Source organism: Neoarius graeffei, chromosome 11 (assembly GCF_027579695.1).
Source record: "Neoarius graeffei isolate fNeoGra1 chromosome 11, fNeoGra1.pri, whole genome shotgun sequence".
Classification (NCBI taxonomy): Eukaryota; Metazoa; Chordata; class Actinopteri; order Siluriformes; family Ariidae; genus Neoarius; species Neoarius graeffei.
In genome coordinates this window covers 37,655,040-37,670,486 of record NC_083579.1, presented here as the reverse complement: position 1 = coordinate 37,670,486, position 15,447 = coordinate 37,655,040, and the positions used below count along the sequence as shown (strand labels likewise).

Here is a 15,447-nt window from a genome sequence, read left to right as displayed (position 1 = left end):
GTAAATTAAGATATGCACAAAAGTGGGCTTTGGTACTACAGACCCAATCCTAGCAGCGATGACAACTGCTTTAGACAGGAGCAGTTTAGTAGAGATGGCAAAATCCTGATTTGATACAAAACCTGAAGTACCAGTGGTTGAAAATTTGTAATATTTTTTATTTTGAGATTTGCCAAAAATAAGGCTGGTTTTGAAGACTTGCGCACAGGCAGAACATGCAGTCTACCTAGGTGGCCTTGTTTTCCCTCTCTCCAAAATTAAACAAACTAATAAAGTGACTTGATATGATCGTGCGCATGCCGAGTCATGAAGCGTTGTATAACTAATTAATTGTTGCTGCGTGTCTGTGCATAGCAAGTGACAGATTTGTTTGTTTTTCTGTTCCAGGTTCCATGTCCCCAGCTGCTGCGCTGAGCCTGAGGCCTTCACTCATGCTGTGTCAGATGTGTGCTGTGTGTTCGACATGGGGGTAAGTCAGCTGCACCTTTACAGTACAGCCAGCCATTTTATGTCACTCTGTGTACTTTCTTGGATTGTGATGTACACATTAGACAAGACAGAAGCCTTAGCATCGAGGTCTACCGGAAACCCACACACACAGACCAGTACCTACTCTTCGACTCTCACCACCCACTGGAACACAAATTGGGGGTCATTAGGACCTTGCAACACAGAGCTCAGAACATTCCTACAATGGTAGAGGGAAAAGAGAAGGAGCAGAATCACATCAAGAAAGCACTTCAGAACTGCGGGTATCCCAACTGGTCTTTCTTCAAGAGCAGAAAAAGGAGCATAACGGACAAGGAGGATAACAGGAACAAATACAAGAACATTGTCATTCCCTACATTTCTGGTCTATCTGAGAAACTCAGGAGGATCTTCTACAAACACAACATTCCAGTACATTTCAGACCCAGTAACACCCTGAAGCAGAAACTGGTCCACCCTAAGGACAGAATAGCCAGACACAAACAGCACAACGTAGTGTATGCAATTCAGTGCAGTGAGGAATGCACTGACTCGTATATTGGGGAAAACAAAACAACCGCTTCACAGGTGCATGGCTCAACACAGGACAGCCAGTTCCTCAGGCCAGGACTCTGCTGACTATCTTCATCTTAACAACAAAGGACACTCATTTCAGGATTGCAACGTACGCATTTTAGCCAGAGAGGATCGTTGGTATGAGCGAGGAGTTAAAGAAGCCATTTTTGTCAACCTGGAATGGCCATCACTGAACAGAGGTGGGGGTCTAAGACATCATTTATCAGTTATCCACCGTGGGCGGCATGGTGGTATAGTGGTTAGCGCAGTCGCCTCACAGCAAGAAGGTTCCGGGTTTGAACCCAGCGGCCGGTGAGGGCCTTTCTGTGTGGAGTTTGCATGTTCTCCCCGTGTCTGTGTGGGTTTCCTCCGGGTGCTCTGGTTTCCCCCACAGTCCAAAGTTAGGTTGACGTGGGGTGGCCTTGGGCTGAGGTGCCCTTGAGCAAGGTACCTGACCCCTGACTGCTCCCTGGGCACTTTGGTGTGGCTGCCCACTGCTCTGAGTGTGTGCTTGTGTTCACTGCTTCAGATGGATTAAATGCAGAGGATGAATTTCAGTGTGCTTGAAGTGTACATGTGACGAATAAAATTATTTATCAGCCACCTACTGTACAATGCTGTCCTTGGCACACTTCCCAGACAACTGAATGCACACCAAAACCCAGCTGTTTTCAGTGACTCACAGGAGGACAGAGAGAATCAGCATTCCATTGATCACCCTAACGGCTCTCGAGGCCGTTCACACCCAGCCACCAGTGACCCACACCAACAGGATGGCTCAACGACACCTTAGGATTGCTTTTCATCCATGAGAGGATAAATACCTGATACTCCCTATTAGTCAGACAGAACTGAAGAAGCCTTTTGGATGAGAGGTGAAACGTCTTCAAGAATCTTCAAGCAAGTCCAGTTGCTCTCTTTTACCACCCACAGTTTACTATGACCTGGATGACTGAGAATCTTCACAGACAAATATTTTTAATAATATTGCTGTTACATTGTTTTATAAACAAGCTTACATACTCTATCAATTCATTTAATGCTTCTAATATCTCCCATATACTATCACATAAATGTTAACAGTTTTCCATGAAGTCAGCATACAGATCTATGTGTATACTTTGGGTCTCTGAATTTATCACAGTAAAGATGGGTAATTAAATATAGCAGAGATGAAATACGAACCACATACAACCCCGATTCCAAAAAAGTTGGGACAAAGTACAAATTCTAAATAAAAACAGAATACAATGATGTGGAAGTTTCAAAATTCCATATTTTATTCAGAATAGAACATAGATGACATATCAAATGTTTAAACTGAGATAATGTATCATTTAAAGAGAAAAATTAGGTGATTTTAAATTTCATGACAACAACTCATCTCAAAAAAGTTGGGACAAAGCCATGTTTACCATTCTGAGACATCCCCTTTTCTCTTTACAACAGTCTGTAAACGTCTGGGGACTGAGGAGACAAGTTGCTCAAGTTTAGGGATAGGAATGTTAACACATTCTTGTTTAATGTAGGATTCTAGTTGCTCAACTGTCTTAGGTCTTTTTTGTCATATCTTCCATTTTATGATGCGCCAAATGTTTTCTATGGGTGAAAGATCTGGACTGCAGGCTGGCCAGTTCAGTACCCGGACCCTTCTTCTACGCAGCCATGATGCTGTAATTGATGCAGTATGTGGTTTGGCATTGTCATGTTGGAAAATGCAAGGTCTTCCCTGAAAGAGACGTCGTCTGGATGGGAGCATATGTTGCTCTAGAACCTGGATATACCTTTCAGCATTGATGGTGTCTTTCCAGATGTGTGAGCTGCCCATGCCACATGCACTAATGCAACCCCATACCATCAGAGATGCAGGCTTCTGAACTGAGCGCTGGTAACAACTTGGGTCGTCCTTCTCCTCTTTAGTCCGAATGACACGGCGTCCCTGATTTCCATAAAGGACTTCAAATTTTGATTCGTCTGACCACAGAACAGTTTTCCACTTTGCCATAGTCCATTTTAAATGAGCCTTGGCCCAGAGAAGACATCTGCGCTTCTGGATCATGTTTAGATACGGCTTCTTCTTTGAACTATAGAGTTTTAGCTGGCAACGGCGGATGGCACGGTGAATTGTGTTCACAGATAATGTTCTCTGGAAATATTCCTGAGCCCATTTTGTGATTTCCAATACAGAAGCGTGCCTGTATGTGATGCAGTGCCGTCTAAGGGCCCGAAGATCACAGGCACCCAGTATGGTTTTCCGGCCTTGACCCTTACGCACAGAGATTCTTCCAGATTCTCTGAATCTTTTGATGATATTATGCACTGTAGATGATATGTTCAAACTCTTTGCAATTTTACACTGTCGAACTCCTTTCTGATATTGCTCCGCTATTTGTGGGTGCAGAATTAGGGGGATTGGTGATCCTCTTCCCATCTTTACTTCTGAGAGCCGCTGCCACTCCAAGATGCTCTTTTTATACCCAGTCATGTTAATGACCTATTGCCAATTGACCTAATGAGTTGCAATTTGGTCCTCCAGCTGTTCTTTTTTTTGTACCTTTAACTTTTCCAGCCTCTTATTGCCCCTGTCCCAACTTTTTTGAGATGTGTTGCTGTCATGAAATTTCAAATGAGCCAATATTTGGCATGAAATTTTAAAATGTCTCACTTTCGACATTTGATATGTTGTCTATGTTCTATTGTGAATACAATATCAGTTTTTGAGATTTGTAAATTATTGCATTCCGTTTTTATTTACAATTTGTACTTTGTCCCAACTTTTTTGGAATCGGGGTTGTATAAAGTGTGTGGGCAGATTCTACTATACACTGACGGTTCCCATGTGCTGTTATCATCCTCTGATAACACATTTAACACCCGATATCCATTTATTCCGGCATTCAGGATCTTGTGGAACTTTTAAATGACAGCTGGGGATTTTTTGCTTGATTATTTATGCATCCAAATGCCAAACAACTGGCTGTCATTATGAATTTCAGCCATACTAAGAGTATGAGGTGGGTCAGAATGCTAGTTTGTTTTACATCCAAAATGGCGGTGTTGACATTTTGACCTAGCGGTAATGTCACGTGATTAGGGTCTATAAAAGGAATAAAACACTTGGGGATGTGGTGTTATATGTGAAAATAATCAACTTCAGGGTGATAACATTAACTTGGCTTCATCACACAGTCCTGCTGTTGATTATTTTCCATGTGAATGTTTTGTTTTTCCTGAGAGACAAGGTTGCAGGGTTTTTTTTTTAAATAACTGCACACCCAAAAGCTGTTTTAGAAGGAAGAAGAAACCTTTATTTATCACATGCACACTTCAAGCACAGTGAAATTCATCCTCTGCATTTAACCCAGCTGAAGCAGTGAACACACGCACCCAGAGCAGTGGGCAGCCACACCAGAGCGCTCAGGGAGCAGTCAGGGGTTAGGTACCTTGCTCAAGGGCACCTCAGCCCAAGGCCGCCCCACATCAACCTAACTGGCATATCTTTAGATTCTGGGGGAAACCGGAGCACCAGGAGGAAACCCACGCAGACACGAGGAGAACATGCAAACTCCACACAGAAAGGCCCTCGCCTCACCTTCTTGCTGTGAGGCAACCGTGCTAACCACTACACCACCATGCCGCCAGCAGACTCTTTATTCCTCACTGTTTACCACACGGCCACCAGCAGACTCCTGTAGGACATCTTTAAATCCCATTAAAGAACAATATACCATTACTGACCATTACATCATACACCCTGTAGCCTAACACACATCATATATGACTTTCACTTTCATTTGTGTGACACATAAAATGATGTACACACAGACTGCACGGCTTATGTCGTATTTTATTTGCAGATGTGCATCTTTTTCTGTTTCTAAATGATAAAATCTCACCCAGTCCTAAATTTTTAGCTTATTTCAAGGTTTAATTTCTACATAACACACACACACACACACACACACACACACACACACACACACACACACACACACGTGTGCATGCACACACACACACACACACACACACACACACACACACACACACACACAATGTGAAAATGAGGCCATAGAAGTGCTGATTGTGTTCCCATCCTCTGAGACTAGTCAAAGTGAAAGATGAATGTTAAAAAAACCCCAATGAGGATGCCAACAGCTTACCACATCATACACACACAAGCTCTTCCAGACATATAGAGCCACAAAGACCTGCAGTTCTACATACATGATAGTGTGCAGCATCTATAGGTTCTCTTTATGGTGTAATGCTGCACTGTATATAAGAGATGCATTGCAGTGTGATGTTGATGTTGCTCTAGGTTTTGATGCAAACCTTATTGACTTCTGTTCATGTGAATCACCGACATGACACAACGTGAGCTCAATCAAATTAATTATTCTAAATTAATATTCGTAAAATCATTAATGCATGCAGTTTAATGGTCATGCACCAAGCTTAGAATGAAGCAATGCTTTCTGATCGAACATGTCATGTAAAGGACTAAAAGTAAGAGCCCTTAAGATAATATATAACAGTACAATTTCTCATTTTAAAACATAATATTTTTACATTTTGCCAAATGAAGTAAGTTTTATTCATTGATGCAAAGCAAAACATCATTGATCTTGACATCACTGCTTACGTTTCTTAAAAAATGCATTAATAATAAACACATAGTTAAAAGCATACAGATTAAAGCTCATACACTGGGGTTAAAATTAGTAAATGCTTTGTAAAAAAAATTGTTGACATCATCAGGGTTGCATCTGATTTTGCAGAGAGTGCACTTTGAGAAAAGCAACGTCTTTGTGTGGGCGGAGAAAATAGGACAGTAAAGTCACATCTACGTGTTTTACTGAATAGTCACAACCGTTATCAGCAATCTAAATCTCAAGACAGTATAATTTTCATACACAGATCAACAGATATGTCGATATAAATCAAATTGCTATGTTTCCGAATATGCAGAAATGAATTTACAGCCATTCACATGCACTGATAAGGCTAACGTTTGCTCCACAAAAATGTCTCCTGGTTTTAATGAAAAAAGTTACTGCACTCGTTTTTTATGCTTGTTTTAGCATTTCATATTCTGAATGTCCATGTTTACTCCTGGAGCTTCAGTTTGTGTAGAAGAATTGCACAATAAATGAGGAAGCTAGTGTCGTCTTTAACATTTAAATTATAGGCTAAACTAAATCAGTAAAAAAAAAAATCTTATAACAGTTATTTAGTTGTATACAGCATATAAAGTATATAAAGGGTTAAAAGTCTATTTTTTTATGTCTAACCATTTTTTTCATACTTATACATTATATTTCTATTGTTTGCGGTAGGATTTCCCAACTGGGCGTATGTGAGCCTCTAGAAGTTTTTTTTTTTTTTATGGAATCACAGGTGGTTTGAGAAACTCTGATAGAAATGTCAGTGATGAGAGATAACTGAAAGCTGATTGAATTGAATTGAACGCCATGTGATTATAGTCCTGAGAGTTAAACGTAAACTACAGTGTTAGTTCGCTGATTCGTTCTTTATGGCGAATAAAGAAAATCACAAGAGGAGAAACATTCAAGCATAAAACTGACAATAAAAGCTCCAGACCTAGAAAAGTTATATAAGTATAGTGAGGACTATTTAAAATTTGGATTAATGTGCACAGACAGTGACAAGGCCACACCCTGTCCCCAAGTATGTGAGACTACTGTCTGTCTGGAGCAGATTTCTGAAACTACGATGCCTGGTTTCTTAAAAAGAATTTTGGAAACCCATAAAGCACAGTTTAAAACAGCAAAAGCTCATGAGTAAAAGTACATATTTCACTGAATGTTTGTCTGCTTAAAATCACAGCAGAAATTTGAGGCAAATAATCTAAGTTGAAGGGATTCAGCTGACAAAAACAGTTTGGGAACCCCTGCTTTACACCACAGCACTGTTGAATTCTGGATTTTGACTGGTCAGAAGGGGTTGATTAATGTTCTATAAATGCTTGCTTCTTGGTAGGCCATGTGCCTATTGGACCACTTTTCCATTTGGCCACTTCTTTCCTGGGCCACTGGCTTTTTGCATTCAGTTGCTTCTTAGTCCACTTGAGGGAGCTTTCTGTTAGTCCTATTAGTCCATTTGTGGAGTCTGAATCAGCATGAAACTGATTCTTTTGATTCATTTGCGATTTGGTTTGGGTTCACACTACGCAGTTTTAAGCTCTGAGGTGTGTGTAGAGCTTAAAACGTCCTGGTAAATCTAAACAAACCTCTACCAAGTGTGTGTAGAAATCCGATTAATCACCCAAGCAGAACAAACAGGGAACAAGGAATTCAATAAATGATTTGATATTTAAATAGCAGCACTACAGTTTGTATTATGTGGCTCAGTTTATCACATAACATCAACAAAAGAAATAAATGTTGCAACCCAAAGTGCGGGGCGGCACGGTGGTGTAGTGGTTAGCACTGTTGCCTCACAGCAAGAAGGTCCAGGTTCGAGCCCCGTGGCCGGCGAGGGCCTTTCTGTGTGGAGTTTGCATGTTCTCCCCGTGTCCGCGTGGGTTTCCTCCGGGTGCTCCGGTTTCCCCCACCGTCCAAAGACATGCAGGTTAGGCTAACTGGTGACTCTAAATTGACCATGAGTGTGAATGGTTGTTTGTCTCTGTGTCAGCCCTGTGATGACCTGGCGACTTGTCCAGGGTGTACCCTGCCTTTCGCCCATAGTCAGCTGGGATAGGCTCCAGCTTGCCTGCGACCCTGTAGAACAGGATAAAGTGGCTAGAGATAATTAGATGAGAGAACCCAAAGCGCAAGGCATGTTTAATTTTCCTCCTGCAGTGGAGTTGACTCAGAGTCTAATCATATTCTCACTACAATCAAACCGCACTACACTCATCCACCTGCTGTTTTATGCAGTTCTCTAATCAGCCAATCCCTTGACAGCAGCACAATGCATAAAATCATGCAGATACAAATCAAGCGCTTGAGTTAATGCTCAAAGTGTGACTTTCACTGTGGTATGGGTGTTGGTTTGAGCCAGATGGGCTGGTTTAAGTATTTCAGAAACTCCTGATCTCCTGGGGTTTTCACACACAACAGTCTCTAGAGTTCACGCAGAATGGTGCTAAAAACAAAAAACATTGTGTGAGTGACAGTTCTATGGGTGGAAACAAACGCCTTGTTGATAAGAGAGGTCAGAGGAAAATGTCCAGATTGGTTCAAGCTGCCAGGAAGGATAGAGCAACTCATAGCAACTCTGTACAACCGTGGTGAGCAGAAAAGCATCTCAGCATGCAACAGCAGAAGAACAAATTGGGTTCCACTCCTGTCAGCCAAGAACAGGAATCTTTGAATCAAGAACAAGTTCCTATTAAAGTGGCCGCTAAGTGTTATATTCAGTCGGAACCGGTTGTTCAGACGATCTCGGTTGCCTGGTTGCTTTGTTCCACACCAGAGTGTCATTTCTGTGTTCTCACCTGCCTAAAGAACCACAGCAAATAAGAAAACACACCAGGGTTCTGCTCAAACTCAATAAACAATGCATGTGTCAGAAGCACCTTAGATCCCTTGCTTTATGGGCTTGCACAACTTTCAGGCCCAGTTTCTTCAGTTGTATGACAGCGGGGGTTTTTTTCACTGTTTTTTTTTTCTAAATGCAAAAGACAGCCCAATTTGGCATTATGTAAACTTTCCCTTTCCTATTAAATGATCTGATAACACAATCCAGGTCAGAGATTGGGCACATTATCAGATAAATCAACTGTCTCATTGCCTTCAACTATATATAGAGGTAGCACAAACGTGAGAAGCACTTAGATTTTAGAAAGTCAACTGAGAAGCAGTAATGCTGAGCTTCAAACGAATGGTAAGTACGCTAACAAGGAATTCTGATAGTGATAAGGTATTTATATCGGACGTTATCTTCAGTAAGATCAAGAACAGCTTTACACAAAACAAAGTGATTTACAACTGATAATAAAATAGAATTAAGATGCAAAACACACAAATACAGAAGATAAAGATGAATATAATTGCTAATTTAATGCAGCATACTGAAACTGATTGTGACACAATACATAGGTACTGATTTGCATATGCAAATTACATTTCGCTGAGTTAATGTTGATGTGATGAGAAGAAATTAGCTCTCTGTAATGTAATCTATAGAGCAATTATTAACTATTATTATGCTATTGTGAATAATTGCCTTGTTTCGCTTACTTTTTTCAATTTAATGTACCATAATAAGAATTTTATATGAAATCAGATTAACCCTTAAATGTTCCAGGTTTATTATTCAGTCATTTGTCTTAAAGCATAATAAATAAAGCAAGACTAATAGGTATGGTGTATATTGAAGACTGACTTCAGTAAAACTCTTTATTTTATTTACACACACACACACACACACACACACACACACACACACACACACACACACACACACACAGTGTATGAGTTTTTATAATTTACTCTGAACAAAATGCTCTGTACATTTAATGGACATGAATTTAGTTGAGATTCCACGGGAACTTGCTCAGTGTAAGTGTTCATTCGCACAGGCTGTGGTCTTTCATGGATTTCTGATGCTGAGTCTCACACATGCCACAACCAAACAGACGATGAATTGTGGCATCAGCCTGATAATCCCAAAACGCTTCAACACTGTGCAGTCAGAGATGATGGAAGGAAATGGCAGCATCAACAACAGCTCGCTATCTGCCTGGAACTGGATGTGAGTGGAACTTCACTACTACTACCACTACTACTATCACTACTACTACTACTACTACTACTACTACTACTACTATTATCACTACTACTACTACTACTACTACTATGACTATTAATACTACTACTACTGCTATTACTACTATCGCGATTACTACTACTACTACCACTACTACTACTACTGCTATTACTACTACTACCGCTATTGCTACTACTGCTGCTGTTACTACTACCGCTATTACTACTCCTGCTACTATTACTACCGCTATTACTACTACTACTACTACTACTACTACTGTTACTACTACTGCTGTTACTACTACCACTATTACTACTACTGCTATTACTTCTACTACTGCTGTTACTACTACCGCTATTACTACTACTACTGCTATTACTACTACTACTGCTGTTACTACTACTACTGCTGTTACTACTACCGCTATTACTACTACTACTATTACTACTGCTACTATTACTACCGCTGTTACTACTACTACTACTGCTACTGCTACTACCGCTATTAGTACTACTACTACTACTACTACTGCTACTGCTATTACTACGACCACGACTACTACTACTAATAATAATAATAATAATAATAATTTGACTCCTCCTGCTACAATGACAACTAATAATACAACCCCAATTCCAAAAAACTTGGGATGCTGTGTAAACTGTAAATAAAAACAGAATGCAATAATTTGCAAATCATGGAAAGCCTATATTTCATTGAAAATAGTACAAAGACAACATATCAGATGTTGAAACTGTGAAATGTTATTGTTTTTTGAAAAATATATTCTCATTTTGAATTTGATGTCAGCATCACATTTTAAAAAAATTGGGACAGGGGCATGTTTACCACTGTGTTGCATCACTTTTAACAATACTCTGTAAATGTTTGGGAACTGAGGAGACTAATTGCTGTAGTTTTGTAAGAGAAATGTTGTCACATTCTTGCCTGATATACAATTTCAGTTGCTCAACACTTTGGGGTCTGCTTTGTTGTATTTTGCACTTCATAATGCGCCAAATGTTTTAAATGCAAGACAGGTCTGGACTGCAGGCAGGCCAGTTTAGCACCCGGACTCTTTTACGACAGAGCTATGCAGTTTTAATATGTGCAGAAAGTGGTTTGGCATTGTCTTGCTGAAAGAAGGAAGGCCTTCCCTGAAAAAGATTTTGTCTGGATGGCAGCATATTGCTCTGAAACATGTATATATCATTCAGCATTAATGATGCCTTCCCAGATGTACAAGCTACCCATGTCATGTGCACTAATGCACCCTCATACCATAACAGATGCTGGCTTTTGAACTGTGCACTGATAACAAGCCAGATGGTCCCTCTCCTCTTTAGCCTGGAGAATGTGGTATCCATAATTTCTAAAAAAAAAAATTCTACTTTTGATTTGTCAGACCTCAGGACAATTTTCCACTTCGCCTCAGTCCATCGTACAAGAGCTCGGGCCCAGAGAAGGTGGTGGTGTTTCTGGATATTGTTTTTATCTGGGTTTAACTTGCATTTCTGGATGCAGTCATGAACTGTTTTCACAGACGATGGTTTTCTGAAGTGTTCCTGAGCCCATACAGTGATTTCCACTACAGACACGTGTCTGCTTTTAATACAGTGTCTCCTGAGGGCCTGAAGATCCCAGGCATCCAATGTCAGTTTTCAGCCTTGTCTCTTGCATACAGAGATTTCTCCAGATTCTCTGAATCTTTTAAAGATATTATCTACCATAGATGACATGATCCCCAAATTCTTTGCAATTTTACATTGAGGAACGTTATATTGTTGCACTGTTTGCCCATGCAGTCTTTCACAGAGTGGTGAACCCCTCCCCATCTTTACTTCTGAGAGACTCCGCCTCTCTGGGATGCTCTTTTTATACCCAATCATGTTACTGACCTGTTGCCAATTGACCAAATTAGATTTTTTTTTAGCATTACACAACTTTATCAGTCTTTTGTTGCCCCTGTCCCAACTTTTTTGAAATGTGTTGCTGACATGAAATTCAAAATGAGCATATATTTTTCAAAAAACAATACAATTTCTCAGTTTCAACATTTGATATGTTTTCTTTGTACTATTTTCAATGAAATATAGGGCTTCTATGATTTGCAAATCTTCACATTCTGTTTTTATTTATGTTTTACACAATGTCCCAACTTTTTTGGAATTGGGGTTGTAATTTGGAAGGCTCAAAGTCTGCCTCTCTCATGATGTTACAGCTTTACCTTTGACTGTTACAAAGCGCTGACACTGGAGACTCCTTCCATAAATGTTACATGAACATCTTACAGAAAACTTGACCATATCAATTTTTTTTTCTTTAAATCAATTTCTTATCAAGTTTAGATTATATGGAGTGAGTGGTATGAGCAGTTACTATAGACACGATAACAATAACTATGAATGCTAAAAATAACTATGAATAAGCTGTTACTATAGAATTGATAGCATATTAAAACAAGGGTACACTCATCGGCCACTTTAATAGGAACTTGTTCTTGATTCTAAGATTCCTGTTCTTGGCTGACAGGAGTGGAACCCAATTTGTTCTTCTGCTGTTGCGTGCTGAGATGCTTTTCTGCTCACCACAGTTGTACAGAGTTGCTATGAATTGCTCTATCCTTCCTGGCAGCTTGAACCAATCTGGACATTTTCCTCTGACCTCTCTTATCAACAAGGTGTTTGTTTCCACCCACAGAACTGTCACTCACTCAGTGTTTTTTTGTTTTTTACACGATTCTGTGTAAAGTCTAGCGACTGTTGTGTGTGAAAACCCCAGGAGATCAGCAGTTTCTGAAACACTCAAACCAGTCCATCTGGCTCAAACCAACACCCATACCACAGTGAAAGTCACACTTTGAGATCACAATTTTTCCCATTCTGATGTTTGAAGTAGGGCGGCACGGTGGTGTAGTGGTTAGCACTGTCGCCTCACAGCAAGAAGGTCCGGGTTCGAGCCCCGTGGCCGGCGAGGGCCTTTCTGTGCGGAGTTTGCATGTTCTCCCCGTGTCCGCGTGGGTTTCCTCCGGGTGCTCCGGTTTCCCCCACAGTCCAAAGACATGCAGGTTAGGTTAACTGGTGACTCTAAACTGACCGTAGGTGTGAGTGTGAATGGTTGTCTGTGTCTATGTGTCAGCCCTGTGATGACCTGGCGACTTGTCCAGGGTGTACCCCGCCTTTCGCCCGTAGTTAGCTGGGATAGGCTCCAGCTTGCCTGCGACCCTGTAGAACAGGATAAAGTGGCTAGAGATAATGAGATGAGATGAGATGTTTGAAGTGAACATTAACTCAAGCGCTTGATTTGTATCTGCATGATTTTATGCAGTGTGCTGCTGTCAAGGGATTGGCTGATTAGAGAACTGCATAAAACAGCAGGTGGATAGGTGTTCCTAATAAAGTGGCTGGTGAGCGTAATATAAACCTGTGGTTTGCAGCTGCACTGCTTATAGAAAATTAATCAACACCTTCTGACCAATCACAATCCAGAACTTGAATGCGAGTTCTTCTTTTAAAACAGAAGAGTAGCTCTGTGAATATCATGATTTAGAGCACACTGATGAGACATTACGTTTTCCTGCAGTTCTCACACCAGCACCCGCAGGATCCCCGGAGTGATATTTGAAGCCGAATGTAAATCTCATCAATGCACATATCCAAACAGCCACCATCACATGGAGCTGAACTCGGTGCCAATATATAGCTACACATTGGTGCTCAAGCAGTACCCAAAAAACAGGAAGTGCTTCACTGTAACGTTCCAGAGAGTCACTGTGGGCTGCACGTGTGTGTGGGCCAATTCATCGCCATGAGGCCTCGGATTCCACATCAGACAAATGGTTTTAACTATTCACAAATGAATTGAATAAAATTAGATTAATATTTTTTTATTTAGACATTGTTCCAAAGATGGATCAAATATTAATTGTGAAATTGTGATTAGATGTGTTTTGAGCTGATTATTTTTTCACACTGAATGTTAAGATAAGGTTTAATTGGCTTTTTACAGACATTTTATCAACTGTATATGTATAATCTATAAAGTATATTGTTGCATAGATACAGTATGTATATTCACTGATATACACTAATCATTAACACAATCTACAGAAAATGTTATTAACATTGATGTAAGATATTCGATGACGGCAATATGGTTTTATTAACAAATGTAAAATTATTTGTGGTCTGTAAACAACAACTGACATTAGCTTATTTATGCATGAATAATGCAAGAGGAAATTACTAAAGTTAAGAAATTATAGTTTTCAACATGCTGTTTTATGTGTTTTAAGGAAGCACTTTTGAGTGAAGTCAGTAGTTCAATGCTGCTAATAACTGTGTCTCAGAAAGCGATAATACAACTAGAGCAGCAGCTACAATTATCAACACCTTAACGATCTTTTGGCCGTTGCAAAAGTAGAAAAGAATTTCAATACGTAAACTGTGCATGAATAGTTACTCAAACTTCCACTGGAAAAAAATGAGTTGATTCCCGATTACCTAGCGTATCAGATCACGCGACACCATTCCACAATTATCAACACCTTTGTCCACAGTTATTGACACCGTTCCACAATTATCGACATCCAGATGATTATAATCGGTATGTGGTATTAAGTTAACAAAACATAGTTTTTATTTAAAATTTGTTTTACTTAGACTTATATTTAGTAGAAAATATATTTTATATAAATATATTGATGGCAGTGCTAACGTAAATGAGGAAGTAATTCTAATGTTTGTAAACAAATGATTATGTTTGTAAACAAATGATAATGATTAACCTGCGTCAGAAAATCTTTTTGTTCCACTTTCTACCCACTTTCTAAGTATTTTCGTAGATCACATTTTGTTAATTATTCATTGTTGTTTGTCTTAATTTCTTGTTTTGTAGTTTACCAATAAATGTCAACAGGCAATTGACATTGTAACTACATGAAAATCCAGGTCAAAGGTCGCATGTCATTCCTCGAACCAAAATATAAAACATCTACTGATATTGTAATATGTGGTAGATGTTTACAACAAACTGCAAAAAAAAAAAAAAATATATATATATATATATATATATATATATATATATATATATATATATATATATATATATATACTCTGAATGGAATAGAAAAATCTGAATATTTCAAGTGTGTAATTTTTTTATATGCTCAGAGTTTAATTCTGGTTTAATTCTATTGCAATCGGATTCTAAATACTCTATAAACATTCCGTTCTGTTATGAATAAAAAAAAATTATTATAAATCACAGCACTTTTATTTTTTAAAGTACTTCATCTACTTCAACAATGTTATACAAAGATCGATCCATAACAGTTTTAAATGTCACTTAATTCCACAGGGTGTCGATAATGGTGGACACTGGTGAAAGTGATCACTATTATCGACACCTCATGTGACTTCTCAAACCCGCGTTTAGATACAAAATAGCGACTGTCAAATGAAAGAGTAAGAAACAAAGTAGGTTTCAACAAGGAGATCATGAAATATTGGTGAATTATTTGATCAGTAAAAACATGCCCATGATCTTTCCACTATGCTCACCTGCGATGATAATGTCTGGGTTTTCCTCAAATTGCTGATCGTGCTAAAAATAAATTCCATCTCAGGTAACGAGCTGCGTCATCAGACGACAAGATCAAAGGGCGATGCA

General features: G+C 39.4%; 1 protein-coding gene across 2 annotated transcripts; it reads left to right on the top strand.

The window, feature by feature from the left end:
• The first annotated feature begins 397 nt into the window (after positions 1-397).
• On the top strand, positions 398-13,777 carry il17a/f2 (interleukin 17a/f2). 2 transcript variants are annotated; one of them, XM_060932966.1, is made up of 3 exons: positions 398-469; positions 9,590-9,762; positions 13,360-13,777. In XM_060932966.1, exons 1-3 carry the CDS (start codon positions 464-466, stop codon positions 13,586-13,588), a joined length of 408 nt encoding a protein of 135 aa, XP_060788949.1. In that variant the 5' UTR covers positions 398-463; the 3' UTR covers positions 13,589-13,777. The 2 variants fall into 2 exon arrangements, with proteins under 2 accessions (XP_060788949.1, XP_060788948.1); XM_060932965.1 differs by lacking the exon at positions 398-469 and adding an exon at positions 8,783-8,892.
• The last annotated feature ends 1,670 nt before the right edge of the window (positions 13,778-15,447 follow it).